Source organism: Chroicocephalus ridibundus, chromosome 9 (assembly GCF_963924245.1).
Source record: "Chroicocephalus ridibundus chromosome 9, bChrRid1.1, whole genome shotgun sequence".
Classification (NCBI taxonomy): Eukaryota; Metazoa; Chordata; class Aves; order Charadriiformes; family Laridae; genus Chroicocephalus; species Chroicocephalus ridibundus.
This window is the reverse complement of record NC_086292.1, coordinates 11651238-11665223: the sequence shown is the minus strand read 5'-3', so window position 1 is coordinate 11665223 and position 13986 is coordinate 11651238. Positions and strand designations below refer to the sequence as shown.

The 13986-nt window shown below is 47.9% G+C and overlaps 1 protein-coding gene across 3 annotated transcripts in view; it reads right to left on the bottom strand.

Annotated features, from left to right (window-relative positions):
* GRIA3 (glutamate ionotropic receptor AMPA type subunit 3) overlaps window positions 1–13986 on the bottom strand; it is a 154318-nt gene that overhangs the window by 19783 nt on the left and 120549 nt on the right. For all 3 annotated transcript variants that reach the window (XR_010072599.1, XM_063346901.1, XM_063346900.1), the window contains exon 13: window positions 356–603. Coding sequence is in view for 2 of the 3 variants with exons in the window: in XM_063346901.1 (XP_063202971.1) it covers window positions 356–603 (248 nt within the window). In the remaining variant the exon portion in view is untranslated. The remainder of the gene's footprint in view (window positions 1–355; window positions 604–13986) is intronic.

Sequence of the window (13986 nt, the reverse complement as noted above, 5' to 3'; positions counted from 1 at the left end):
TGGGGAAATCGTCTTTGAGAAAAAAAGTAACAAGAACACCACATCATGCAGTTAACATTCGTCACATATGGCAGGTTAACTCGGCTTTTACCATTTAAATTGAAAAAGCCATTGAACTGTAAAATTAAAACAGCAACAAACAATCAGAAAGGACAACACGAAGAGAACACTAAAAAAATGGATGCATTAAATAAACGAAACCATAATTTACCGTCTTATTTAACTCCATGGAATATTGAAGATTTTTAAACTTTAAAGTTACCTCAAAATCCACAAGAAAGAAAATGACAACACAATACATCAGGGTAGGTGGAATACTATAACAACATGGATATTGTTATATTATTCCACCCACCTTAATGCTGAGCCTTTGGGGGTTGCTACACCATAGCCCTTGGAATCCAGGTTGCCGCCCACTTTCATGGTGTCGCAGGGCTTGCGCTGCTCGATGTACTCGTTCATCGTCGACTCCAGCAGGAAGGCAAACTTCCCCTTCGACTTCCGCACCCTGGCCACCCCGTCTGCCGTCGTTTTGGTGAACACCGAGGGCTCGGCCGACTTCATGTATGACCACATTTTCTCGTAGACGGCTATTTTTGACCTCTGGGAGAGACGAAAGGAGGGAAATGAAGAGCCATGTTGGCAAGGGCACAAGACTAAGCTCCTTGGGCTTATTTGGCTTAGACGCATAATTAACACCCTATAACTGTTTAAGGCTAACATACAAATAGTCAAGGTAGCTCGGGGAGAGACACACTGCCCCCTGAACAAATGACCAAACCTGGGGAGGAGGAAACATATCTCAGACATTTATTCTACTAATTGCCATGTAATTGGCAGCCTGGCAGTCAGGATGAGAAATGGTGCGTGCCCGTCCCAGCGCCTCGGTCCCTGCTCTGCACGGGGCTTATCCGCCTGCCTGCTGCTTTGCCGCTGAACCAGAGGGAAGATGTTAAACCCTCCCTCATCCATCATGGCCAACCGATGCAAAAGAAGCCTCTCCTCTTTGCACAAATCCTCAGCGTTGTTTTTCGTGCTAACTTGCAGCTAGGAAACGCCAACATTTGCTTATTACGAGTTCCCAGCAAGGCAGGAGCCCTCTTTTCACAGTGGCAATGGCAGGTCTACGATACAGGAGACCAGGACAGCTCTAGTGGCTTCTAATAGTGATGCTCATATGCAGGATATAAACAGTAATGACGGAATCCTTTATGAACCGGTAGTCAAACTTTCAAAATTCATTTTCACATTTGCCTAAAAAATAGCAAACACAAATATTACCAATAAGCTTAAAAAATTGCTGGTTAACTGCTTGTGGCTGCTTGTGTGTTGTGTATATATATTTTTTTTTTCCTGTTTTGAAACTGAGCCAATCCTAACAGCCTCTAGCTCAGCACACAGGTTTTGTAAACCTGGAAATGTTGAGAAATGGGTTACTTCCCCTTCTCCCTCTTTCCCACCAGTAACATTTAAACCACCCTCAGATCTTAAAGCCACCTCCAGACTCTGAAGCGTTCGTACCCTGGACTACCGGTTAAACTTTCCTGCTTGGTCGACAGAAGGCAGTAATGCCAACCGTATTTCTCTAAACTCTAGAAATCCAAAGGATTTATATAAGGCTTTCGGTCCAAGCTGTGGGTATCTCAGATTTATGCCTCCTACTCCTTGCCAGTTTCCTGTCCGCAGCCTTCCCTGCAGAATGGGGATGAGGCAGGCAGTAGCTAAATCTAGTTCAGATTTAACAAACTTGTGGCAGAAGACTGTTAATGTCCATCAGCTTGATGATCAAGACATGCTTCCTCCTCATTCAGGACAATTTAATGTGTTTTGAATACTGTAATGCTTAACAGCCAGCCCCCAAACCTTTCACAGGGAGTGAGCCCTGCCTTCCCCCATCTTCAGATTAACATGCTCAGATAGTGTCGCTATGACAGATTGAGAGGAGCACAGAGGGCAAGATTTTGCTTTAATTATCCTTCCTGATGAGTTGAAAAACAACTGAAAATGCAAACCAATTAAAATCAGCTCAATCAACAACAGAAATCAGAGAGACAACAATACAGTGCAGCTTCGCTGGGAGCTGGCCGGGTGCGGGGTGTGAAAAACAAGCAAGAGGGATTTCAATGGAGAGCATTTCTTGGCTCAAGATGGGCTGTACGGCTTCATTTGTCTAGCATCGGGAGTGAAGAAGCGGCAGGAGGAAGGGGGATATAAATGGGGCCTGAAATAGTCCTTACGCAGGTAAAAGGAGTCAGGGGATTTGCCTGGCTTCCCCCTGCAACAGCGAGCACCAAATACCCTGAGATGAGGAGAGTGGCTCCGCCTGGCTGCCTCTGCCAGCCTCCGACGGCGGGTTTGGAGAGGGCAGCTCCATCCCCAGCTGGCAGCGGGACCACGGGTCCTGCCCCAGGAGGGACGTCTCGCTGGGGGTCTCGGTCAGGCACCTGCGGGCCAGCAGCTCCAACACGCTGCTAGCTGCTCTGTCACCCGCTGCCTGGTCTCCCGCTTTTCCAATGACCCCCTTGGTGCTCCTGGGCATTTCACACCTCCTTCCCCGCCGGCAGCTGCCCAGGGCACGGCTCTGCTCCCAGGCACCCGCTGGAGGGGCTGTGGGGACCCCAGAAGTGCCGGGAGGTGGCGGCTGTCACCGGCTCAGTAGCTGCCACCATCCTCATGCGCTTCAGGCAGCAGAGCCTGTGTGGCAGCTGTGTGCACCTGCGCAAGCAGCAGGCAGAGCAGGCAGAGCGGGCAGCGCGGGCAGCACAGGCAGAGTGGGCAGCACAGACAGAGCGGGCAGCGCGGGCAGCACAGGCAGAGTGGGCAGCACAGACAGAGTGGGCAGCGCGGGCAGCACAGGCAGAGTGGGCAGCAGGGACAGAGCGGGCAGTGCGGGCAGCACAGGCAGAGTGGGCAGCACAGAGAGTGGGCAGCGCGGGCAGCACAGGCAGAGTGGGCAGCACAGACAGAGTGGGCAGCGCGGGCAGCACAGGCAGAGTGGGCAGCAGGGACAGAGTGGGCAGCGCGGGCAGCACAGGCAGAGTGGGCAGCACAGACAGAGTGGGCAGCACGGGCAGCACAGGCAGAGTGGGCAGCACAGACAGAGTGGGCAGCGCGGGCAGCACAGGCAGAGTGGGCAGCACAGACAGAGTGGGCAGCACGGGCAGCACAGGCAGAGTGGGCAGCACAGAGAGTGGGCAGCGCGGGCAGCACAGGCAGAGTGGGCAGCACAGACAGAGTGGGCAGCGCGGGCAGCACAGGCAGAGTGGGCAGCAGGGACAGAGTGGGCAGCGCGGGCAGCACAGGCAGAGTGGGCAGCACAGACAGAGTGGGCAGCACGGGCAGCACAGGCAGAGTGGGCAGCACAGACAGAGTGGGCAGCGCGGGCAGCACAGGCAGAGTGGGCAGCACAGACAGAGTGGGCAGCGCGGGCAGCACAGGCAGAGTGGGCAGCACAGACAGAGTGGGCAGCGCGGGCAGCACAGGCAGAGTGGGCAGCAGGGACAGAGTGGGCAGCGCGGGCAGCACAGGCAGAGTGGGCAGCACAGACAGAGTGGGCAGCGCGGGCAGCACAGGCAGAGTGGGCAGCACAGACAGAGTGGGCAGCGCGGGCAGCACAGGCAGAGTGGGCAGCAGGGACAGAGCGGGCAGTGCGGGCAGCACAGGCAGAGTGGGCAGCAGGGACAGAGCGGGCAGCGCGGGCAGCACAGGCAGAGTGGGCAGCGCAGGCAGCACAGGCAGAGTGGGCAGCACAGACAGAGCGGGCAGTGCGGGCAGCACAGGCAGAGTGGGCAGCGCAGGCAGCACAGGCAGAGGACCGCAGTGCCCATGGCCGACCTGCCCGCTCTCCTCGTGCCGGTGCCTCCCGCAGAAAGGTAACAGAGGCAGCCTGGCTGGCCAGCACAGAGACTGCGAGAGCAACGGCACCTCTGGCGTGCCCTAGTTTCAAGGTGCTTGTCCTTACAACCTTCAGCTTCCTTTAACATAAATAATACAAACGCACCTGCCCATTTATGTTTGCAAATGGGCCTCTAAGGAACAAAAGACAGGCAAAAATACAGCTTTACTCTTTCTATCTCTCAGCAAGCTGAAGCGATCAGCCTTCAAAAATTGCGTATGCGCTACGGATGCTTTTGCTTGTTTTCCTCTGCAGAGTGTGCCTTTAATTACACAGATAAACTAGAATTTCTCTTCCTTTTCATCTTCTAACTCACACCGGAGTATCTGTCTTTAATAAGTTCTTTCATACCCTTTCCAGCTGGCCTGACTACCTGAAAGCAATTGCCAATACATCTGTGCATTGTTAATAATAACAGTTATCTGATGAGTGCCAACAGCACGCTCAGGGCTGCAAAATGGTCCAAACAAAGCACGTTCCCTGCTCCAAGGGCAAAGGGTGAATATCACCATTCATGCTTCAAAGAACCAAATTCCACGGCTCAAAACCAGATCTCTTCTCAACTTTAATAAATAGCCTAAGCTTTATAGTTTGCTCCCTTCATTTAACTCTTGGATGATGTGGTTAATGTAAATCAGTACATTTCTATGTGATCATTGCCCACCTCTTCTGCCATGTGGGATTTTCATAATACCTTGTTATTATCAAATTAACTAAAGGATTTAGCAGAAGTAGACAAAAATGCAAGCTATCAATGAACACAGCAGGAACTCACTGGGAAAGCTTAAAATAAAATGCATTGGGCACGAGTTGGTTTCACAGCATCCAGAGCCTGGCTGGGGACATCTGGGTGAAGATCGATGGGTGTCACTAGGGAGGTGACGGGCTCTGGCCACTGTGTCCTGTTTGGTTAGCCCTGCTCTTTGCTAAGCCCGGCTTAGCCGTTCCCCTAAATTCCTGATGAGGCCAAAATAATGGTTTACGCTGAGGCTTCTCAGAGAGTCAGTGCCACCAGAGGAGCTGTGAAACCCGCAAACCCGCTCCAAAATGCTCAAGGGCGTTTTCTGCCCCAGGAGCCCGTGTTTTACACCTGGTCAACGACATAAAAGAACCAGTTGACTAAAGCTGGTCAAAGATGCAATGTGACAAAATGAAGGACGGTATTTTGAATAAATATTTTCCTTCTTCCAATTTTGCAATCACCTCAAAAAAACCCCCAGAAGTCCCTAGAAGTCTTTCAGAAAAAGAAAATTTATTTCCTTTCTAACTATAAAGCTGCAAATCCTGTGCTGAAAGAACATTTTCACCCATCTGTCCTCCTCTGCAGACATTCTCGCCGCCCCTGCCAGCCCCTGCCAGCGCCTGCGTGGCCCCCCCTGGAGTCTGACACCTGCGAGAGGGGCCAGACAGCAGGAGCAACCACAGAGGAAGGATTTACACTGCAAAATAAGGTAAGGTCTGATAGATCTGCACTACTGCTAGAGTTCAGAGGCAGTAAAACATTTTCCCTCTCATTAAAGTGTTACTTTTAAAGAGATATTTAGAAAAAAAGCTTAAAAGCAAGGATTTAAACCAATTCAAAGCCCGTAAGTGCAGTAACTCCCTATGCTCTGCAACTCCTATTTCATTTCTTTGATATTGCTCTCAAGAAGTCCGTCACACACATTTCCTCGGGATTGCAAGGGGATATTATTATCATTTTTTTCTAAAAGCAACATTTTCAGTGTTTCATCTAGGCCTTGGGACACATTAAAGCATCTTTTCATTATCGCAGCCTTACTGCAGATATAAATCGAGCTGGCCTTTGCTTTGTCAATAGTGCCGGCTTTTTTCTTTATTTGCAGATGTTCATGCAGCAGTAGGATCACACACCTCAGCGCGAGGGCGCAGGCAGCTCCCGTTCATGTCAGCAGAGCCAGCAGCTCTCGTGCCGACAGGTCACTTCACTCGGCCTGCTACTAACCCGTACCTAAACGCACGTTGCTTCTGGGTAGCAACACATTCATTTTAAATAAAAGAAGGTGCCAATTCAATCAGTCATAGAATCACAGAATGGCTCGGGTTGGAAGGGACCTTAAAGATCACCCGGTTCCACCCCACTGCCCTGGGCAGGGACACCTCCCACCAGACCAGGCTGCTCAAAGCCCCATCCAGCCTGGCCTTGAACACCTCCAGGGATGGGGCAGCCACAGCTTCTCTGGACAACCCGGGCCAGTGCCTCACCACCATCACAGGAAAGAATTTCTTCCTAATGTCTAATCGAAATTTCCCTCTTTCAGTTTAAAACCGTTACCCCTCGTCCTATCAAATTTTAACAATTTTAACACCGTCTTTCATTCTAATTCTTCTAGTTTTGATGCGTGGTTGGCTCCAGCACTGAAATGAAAAATCAAACCACCCCGCAGCGTGCCACCGCATCACGAAGTGCAGCTGGACGGGGCTGGGCACGCGTTATCGGCAGCGGGAAGGAGGCAGGTTTACATCTCAGTTGCGGTTCTTTCTTCAATCCATTCACCAACAACAAAACCCAGCACCGGCAAACCTGGCTCCAGCTGAGCAGAACCAGTTGCCTTGGTTTCACTTTTGCACATCCCAAACTGCCTAGGGATATACTGCAAAACCCAGCACGTCTTGGACGATTCCTTGACACTGGTTAAATTCAGCTCCAAAGTACCTTTGTGACTGAAGCCTTCTCCCATTGACCGAATTACCTTTCCCCCTCTGCAGACACCTGTCTCACGCTTCTGCTGAAAGTGACACTGCGTCACCTCCTGCACTACTGAGTAGTGGTGAAGCTATTATATTTGAAAGAAACAGCATTTTCCCTCTACAGTTCAAAGTATGTTACAGGGATGCCCTTTGCCTATTTGAGAATGTTTTGCCCTCTCTACCACTTCTTCTGTGATCTGCAGGTCGTCTTCAAAATGCCCACCTCGTGCACCCTGTTGGCTTACTTTAAAATGACCGAAATGGACCTTTGTTTCTTATGTCAGGCACGAGCAAAGTGTTTCCCAGCAGTCAAGCTCAAAATGTTCTCTCACAGGTGATGACTGTTGGTCACCCCGTCGTAAGCCAAATTTACCCAAATAAATTTTGCTTTTAAAATTAATGTAGATATTCTCCCTTTTCTTATTCTGTATGTTTAAAATTTTAGATTATACTGATGTTAAGTTTTTTACTCCTGTCTTCAAAACTATCGAGAGTGATAAAGAAGCTTAAAAAAGAGGGAGGAGAGAAAGAGATGAGGTTGCTCCCGTAATCCAGGAGCTGGGCTACACGGAGAACATTTCATGCTGGGCAACATCCATGCAAGAAATGGAACAGGCATACTGGAGAGGGAGAAGACCCAGAAGGAAGCCAGTTACAGCTGCCAGGTCTCGAGGCTGGGTCCAGGCTACATAAACTTTAATATACCTTGGAGTAGGCCAGCATCCATTGAAATGCAGCAAATCCAAGAGTGAAGCGCAGCAAATGGGAGTGAGACAAATGCAAAGCGGGGGGAGCATCCGGATCACGGCACGCACATGAAGGTAGGCTGAGACATCGATAAAGGATCCAAAGCAGCAGAGTTAGCACACTCCTCTGCTACCCCAGCCCTATGACCACTTTATAGCTCTTTAACAAGGGAAATTTATAGCCCCAGGTCAGACAGATGTTGCTGTTAGAAAACACAAAGGTCTGTACTAAAAACAGTGCAGGTATTTAATCTGAATAATACATGCTGCCTTTATATAGATGCACGCCTCACTGATATGAACTTAGGTAGTTAAGTGTGAACCTTAGCTTCATTATCATCACTCATTGCTTTTCTTCCACGCGTGCAATTAGCAGCTTCTACTGCAGCTAATGAATCTGGTAGCTTATGAACCATTAAAAAACAAGTTACTAAAAAAGGAGTGAAAAAATGCCAGAAGCCTGCCTTGGTACCACTGCTGTCCCTGGCTTGGGGGTCACTTTGAGAACTATCGGTTTTAGCAGTTTTCTTGGACTTTCAACAGGGCAAACTGCAAGGGAGTGGCTTCCACTGTCTTGGTCTTTCGGATAAGGCTTCCATGTGATGCCTTTCTGCTCCCCCGCAAGCCTGACGTCGAGTCACCCCGGCCACAGCTGCCTCTGGGAGGAGCGAGGGACAGTGCTCAGAGCCCCCGGCCCAATGCCAGCTCTGGAGCACATGGCGGCTGGCCTAAAGACGCTACATCAATAATCAGAACATGATAAATATTATTAGCAAAGGCCTGAGATTTCCAAGCTCCTTACTGTGAAGGAAAAAACAGGTCTCACAAAGGCCAGCAGGCACCATTAGTCCCCTTTCCCAAGTGCGGACATGAAAGCAGAGATGTCATTTACTGAAGGTCATAGGGCGAAGTCTAATAGATCAATGTCACAGCTTTTAGCCACAGATAACTTGTGATGCCAGCAATTTACTTACCTATATGGACAGAAAAATCAATCCCATCATTACACAAACCTCTTGTTTTTATTACATTCTCGGCAGAAGAAAGTAGGTCAGATGCCACGAGCACGCACAGGGCATTTCTCTTTTAGCAAGGCCAACCCCCAAACCTACCAAAACTCTACCTACAGTTTATAAAATTGTGGGATGCCACAGATAAGCAAGGTTCGGTATGTGTACGTAAACTAGTCTGCATATTTGTAGGAACACAGACTTCTTTGATAACATATCCATAAATGTAAAAGAAAGGGTGAACTGGTGAATATTATTTCACAGTCAAGTTTGGGATGGGACACATTGTCATGCTGGTGCGTTGTTCAAATTAATGATGTTAGAACTTCAGCTGTAGAAATGGTATTTTCCTTTCCCAGCTGGGGCAAAGGAGGCCCACGGAGCTGAAGGATTAGGCCCATGAGCCCCGGGGCCACCCGCTTTCCTCTAGGATCCCCTAAGCCAGGGTCCAGACAACCCCTGTACGGGGGCTGTGGGGACAGCTGCTGTCTCCCGGTGAGAGCCCTCTGAGCCCCCGTGACGGAGCAGGGCCAGCAGCCTGGCAGGGCGCTGGTGGCAGCGGTGGGGAAGGAGGGCCAAGGGCAGTGCTGGGGAAGCCGCCTGCAAAGCCCCTCCAGCCTTCAGCAACGCCACAGTTTTTCCACCCTTAACATACCCTTACACCCCCTTAACCCTTAACTTACCCTTACCCTTAACACCCTTAACATAGGGGCCTGATTACAAACGAAACTTTATCTTATAAAAATATTACAATATTGTAGGCATTTTCTTTTCCCGTGGATCACGGTAATTTTGAAAACGTGAACTTTGGCAGCAGGCAGGTAATGTGCTGTAACTGCTTTAGCAGACAGCTTTTCTGGAGTGAGCTCTGCTCCTACTAACAGACAAGCAAAGAGTCACTCTGGCTGGAACTAGACGTCGCTGACAGGTCGGTAACAGTCTGAGTAGCAAAATGTAAATCAAGAGTTTAAGATGTCCTTTCCTGGCACAGCACTGAACTTCAGACTACGCTCGTATTCCTCTCCTCACTTTATTGCTGCCATCCATTCCTCCCCATTGCAATACTGATGGGGAAATGAAAATGGAAGTCTTTACCAAGATTTTACAAGCTGTCTTTGTGAATCCCCTCGTGATTCACGGCCAGAGCCAGGCTCGGCGAGTGCTCCCCCCGAGGAAGCGCCCTGCGAGGCTGTGCGGGGTGAGATGGGGCTGGGCGGCACGGCTGGGGCGCAGCACGGCTGTGCTGTGCTCTGCACGCCTGTCTGTCTGTCTGTCTGCCTGCCTGGGGAGATGGAGGCAGCACGCACCCGAGCCGGCCGGCCGGCGGGATTACATCAGCCTTCAGGCTAAGGGGCATCTTTCCAGCAGTGACATATTTAGCAGAGTGGTCCTGTCTGGGCAACTGAGCAGCACACCAGCCCTGCTCTAGATTTGGCCCATAATAAATTAACAGAGAACGGCATTTCCAGCACACGATCTGAACACTGTCAGGTCTAATGAGCTTTCAGCTCCAGACAGAACAGGTCAATATACAGGCAATGATGGAGAAATCCCAGCAGACTGCAAGAGGGGATGTTTCATATTGACATCATTAAAGTTTCTAAACCTTCATGTATTTTCTAATTATGCAAAAATAACAGTAGCAGCGCCGTGAGTAATTTATCAGCACCCATGTATTTTAAATGAATCCCTAACAAGCACGTATTAATGTGACACAGCAGCGTTACGTAAAGTAGGAGCGACTTGAAAAACCAGGGTCCTCGCTTGTCTTGAGCAATGTCATTATCATTATCATAGAGCTGCTCTCCAAAAAGTAGAGCATTCAAACAGCAAGTGATTTTTCCCCCAGGCGCTCTTGGCTTGGCCTCTGTGGTGCAGACACAGCCCTGGTGTTAACCCGCTGCGAGCTGCTGTGCCGGCTACACCAGGGGCTGCATCCGCACGCAGCCCCCAGCCCAGGGAAACCCGTCACCTCCGCACCGCAGCCGGCAGCCCTGCTCCTGCTGACAGCGGCTTTGAGCAGTATCGAGACATGGGTGAGCTGGAAAGCCTAAACCGCAAACACAGCTAGAGCTGACAGACAAACGCCATCTGTTATTGAAGATAAGGGAGAGATTTATTCAAATATTTGTTATTAAGTGTTGACTGAAAGCTTCGTTGAGTCCTGGCTTGTCTGCTGAAATGAGTGAAACAGTTCAGGCACCTTAACCCTGGTTGCATCCAAACGTTTCCTTTCCAAGGAGCGGATGATGGATGAGCTGTTAATTTCAGTTCCTGTAAGGATACATTTTCCTCTGCAATCCATAGGCCTAAAGACATTATATCACTTCATGGGAAACCATTTCTTTTGGAATTATGTCACATTTGATTTCCCGTTGTCTTTAAAACTGCCTGTTAGCCAAGTGGCAGAAAGGAGGTTCAACAGATGAAGAGCCTCCCTGCAAGTAGACCATCTATCATTCATGCAACGGAGGGGCTGCGATCTCTCTGCACGCATACATTCACCTTTTAACACTTGTGCACACCCCCACCTATATCAAACAGGGAAGGGAGAGAGAATATATGGGTAAATAATTTTTTCACAGTTTCTGTGCTGAAAAACAGGTAAACCACAGTAATTTTTCTGATTAATTGCTGCCACGTTGCCCATCAAAGATCTATACAGCTCGTATTTGAAGCTATCACTTTTCTGTGATGTTCCATTCTTTAAAGTCCATAAATACAATCACACTTCAATATTTTTGTCAGGCATTTATTATGATGACTGTGGTGTTTTGCTCGATGCCAAGAACACAGAAGGCTTAAAACTGCTAATCATAGTTTTATCCAAAGGCAAAAGCAAAGCATTTGTATGAATGCTGTGCTAGAAACAAGCCCTTCATCTTCACTAGCAAAATAAATTTTGAAATTAAAAATCAAAGAGTTTAACTACAGATGAAACCCTTAGTGCTGCGTGCATAGAGTTCACTATGGTGTTTTTAATAGGCTCTAATGATGATCTCAATATCGTTTGATTGCACAGAATGCATAAAAATCGCACGGCAGCTATTGGTTCATAATTCAAGGCTTTTCCCTACTTAAGCCGCTTGCTGGTAGAATTTATTTCCCTTAGCTCTTGTCTTCACACAACCTTATCATCAGAGGAAAGCAATGAGCTCTTTATCTTATAACTGGGTGTAATACGCTGGTGCTTCAGAGCGCACTACGGTCATTATTTCTCCCTCTCCTCATAATGGGTCTGGGGTGATGCTGTGCGCCCGCCCGTGGGACCAGCCTCGCCTGCCACAGCCTGTCCTCACCCAGAGCCCCGGCAGGGACCAGCACAGGGCGTCCTCTCGGCACGCTGCCAGCTGGGGTGGGATCCAGCGGCAGATCACTCTCTGGAGCTGGGAGGGACCCGCCGGTGTCACCGGTGCCACTGCAGCTCCACGTCGTAGAGCCCGCTACAGAGCACCGCCTGAACAGCAGTTCAGTTACCCCAAGCGCTGTTAGTGGAAGGGATTTCAAAATCCTTTTGATGGGTTTAAGGAACTTTTTTTGATTTCCAAGGAATTTGGGGTCAATCTGTTCATTTGTTGTTTGACTGCTTTTTTTCAGATAAATGTTTACTTTCCACTATCTGTTGTTTTTTTCTTTTAACAAATTGTTTTCTATACCGGCTTTATTTTTACCAGCTAAACAAGCTGTACTTAATGTTCTTTTCAAGATGTACCTCACCAGTCCCCTTACCATATTTACATGCTTTTTCTGGTACGTGTTTCGATGTCAAAGCATCTTTCCTCAGCATGGGCAACCAGAGCTGCAGACAGACACACAAAGGCTCTTGCCAGGGCATCTTGTGCTTTTATATCTGCTCTTGCTGAAGTACTCAGACTTGATGAAATCAAGAAGAGAGAAAAAGGGCGACCAACTTAGGGGCCATCCTTAGCACAACTTCCTGTGTCCTAAAAATTGTAGGTTTATGTCATATCTTATGTATATATGAAGTCCAGAAAGGCCTCACATTTGAACCTGGTTTGGAAAGAACCACTTTTTGAGAAAACTGATGGAGAGGTATTTCAAGTATGGAATGTGCCCACAACGGAGTGGAAGAACGGTGTCGCCTTCTCGCAAAACATTAATTAAAGGCAACACATTACTGAAGTGTCTGGGCAGGCTATCCAAGTGCAATGAGCAGTGAAGCCTTCACACAGGAGGCACAAGCATGTGCAGAGTCCTCAAGTCAACTGTCACTCCCATGTGTCCTGAAATAACGGAGACTTCAGCCTTAGCTGTGAATATCGTACCGTGTTGCAAAAAATTCCTAAAAATAATATCTGAAGTATCTAAGCTGTGCTTGAAGGCTGTCAGCCTGTTTGATTTCTCCAGGCACTGAGCCTAAAGTCTTTATCGACAGCAGAAGCAACGTCAGTGTCAAACTCTGTCCAATACTCATGAACATCAGTGTCAGGTAGCAGTAACCAACTGCAAGAGCAGGAACCCTTATGTCCGAAAGATCTTTGGCCTTTCTACAGAAACTCCTAACAGGCCTGGCAATTAGTTCCATTTCCAGGAGAAAGAATTAGGAACTGCCTTCAGAGCCACAAGTCATTTCATGCGAGGCACAGGAGAGCCACTGTCAGGGACATCCTTGAAACCACTGCTGAGAAAAACACAGAAGTTCTACAATAAAATATCCGTCCTTTGAGGCCTCCTTTGTCCTCTTAGTTTTAGTTAACTACATTGGTAATGGTGTGATACGAGCTGCCTGCAATTTCCCACAAAAGCAGGAAGGACCTAATGCAAGATCTTGCTAAATGTCACCTGCCTCAGTATTTCAACCTGTAAAGTCTTGTCACATCAGATCAATTCTGAGGATACCTTCTGAAATTTCAGGTTTTCAGTAAAGTGTTCTAGTGAGTCAGCTGTGTTTGTGTTTTTCACTGATCAAACACATACTTTGCAAGTTATTTTACAAAAGCTTCTTAACACAGATATCTGCTACCAATTAAAAGAAACCACCAAAAATTCAAGAGCAATTTACATTTCTAAATGTCTAGAAACAGATTCTGCTTCTAGTGAAGTTTAAATACAGCCAAGTTTACATAAGAATTACTGATTGGTTATAAAGGTCATGCCTTTTGAATATATGCATATTGGAGGTCTGAAACCGATTAGACTGTGGTATTATACTTAGGCTCAGTGCTGAATTTGGATTAAATGGTGTTATATTGATTTGATGAGCTGCTCAGATATGCTGAAGCTTTAATTGAATGTATTAGAAGATGTTAATTCTAACAGATACGCCTTTAAAAGTAGTAGCTTAGTGATTTGAAATTGCTGTCTACTACAGGCCTTTGCCAGTTTTCACAAAAGAGGAAGAGGTATTTTGGAGTCCCTAATCTGAGGCTGCATGTTAATAAATATCTAAGGAGAGGTTCTTTCTTTTCCTTTTCAATATGGATGAATGCCCTTTGAAAGCCAAAAGGGAATTGATGTAATCTATTGATTGCCATTTAAATGCCTTTATAAGCTAATTAGTGCAAAACGTAAAACGTTTCTGAGCAGAAACAAGCAACAGCCACGCAAACACAGGAAGGCTCATCTGGTTCTTAGATATACCGGGGCGACAAATGCCCTGATGCAG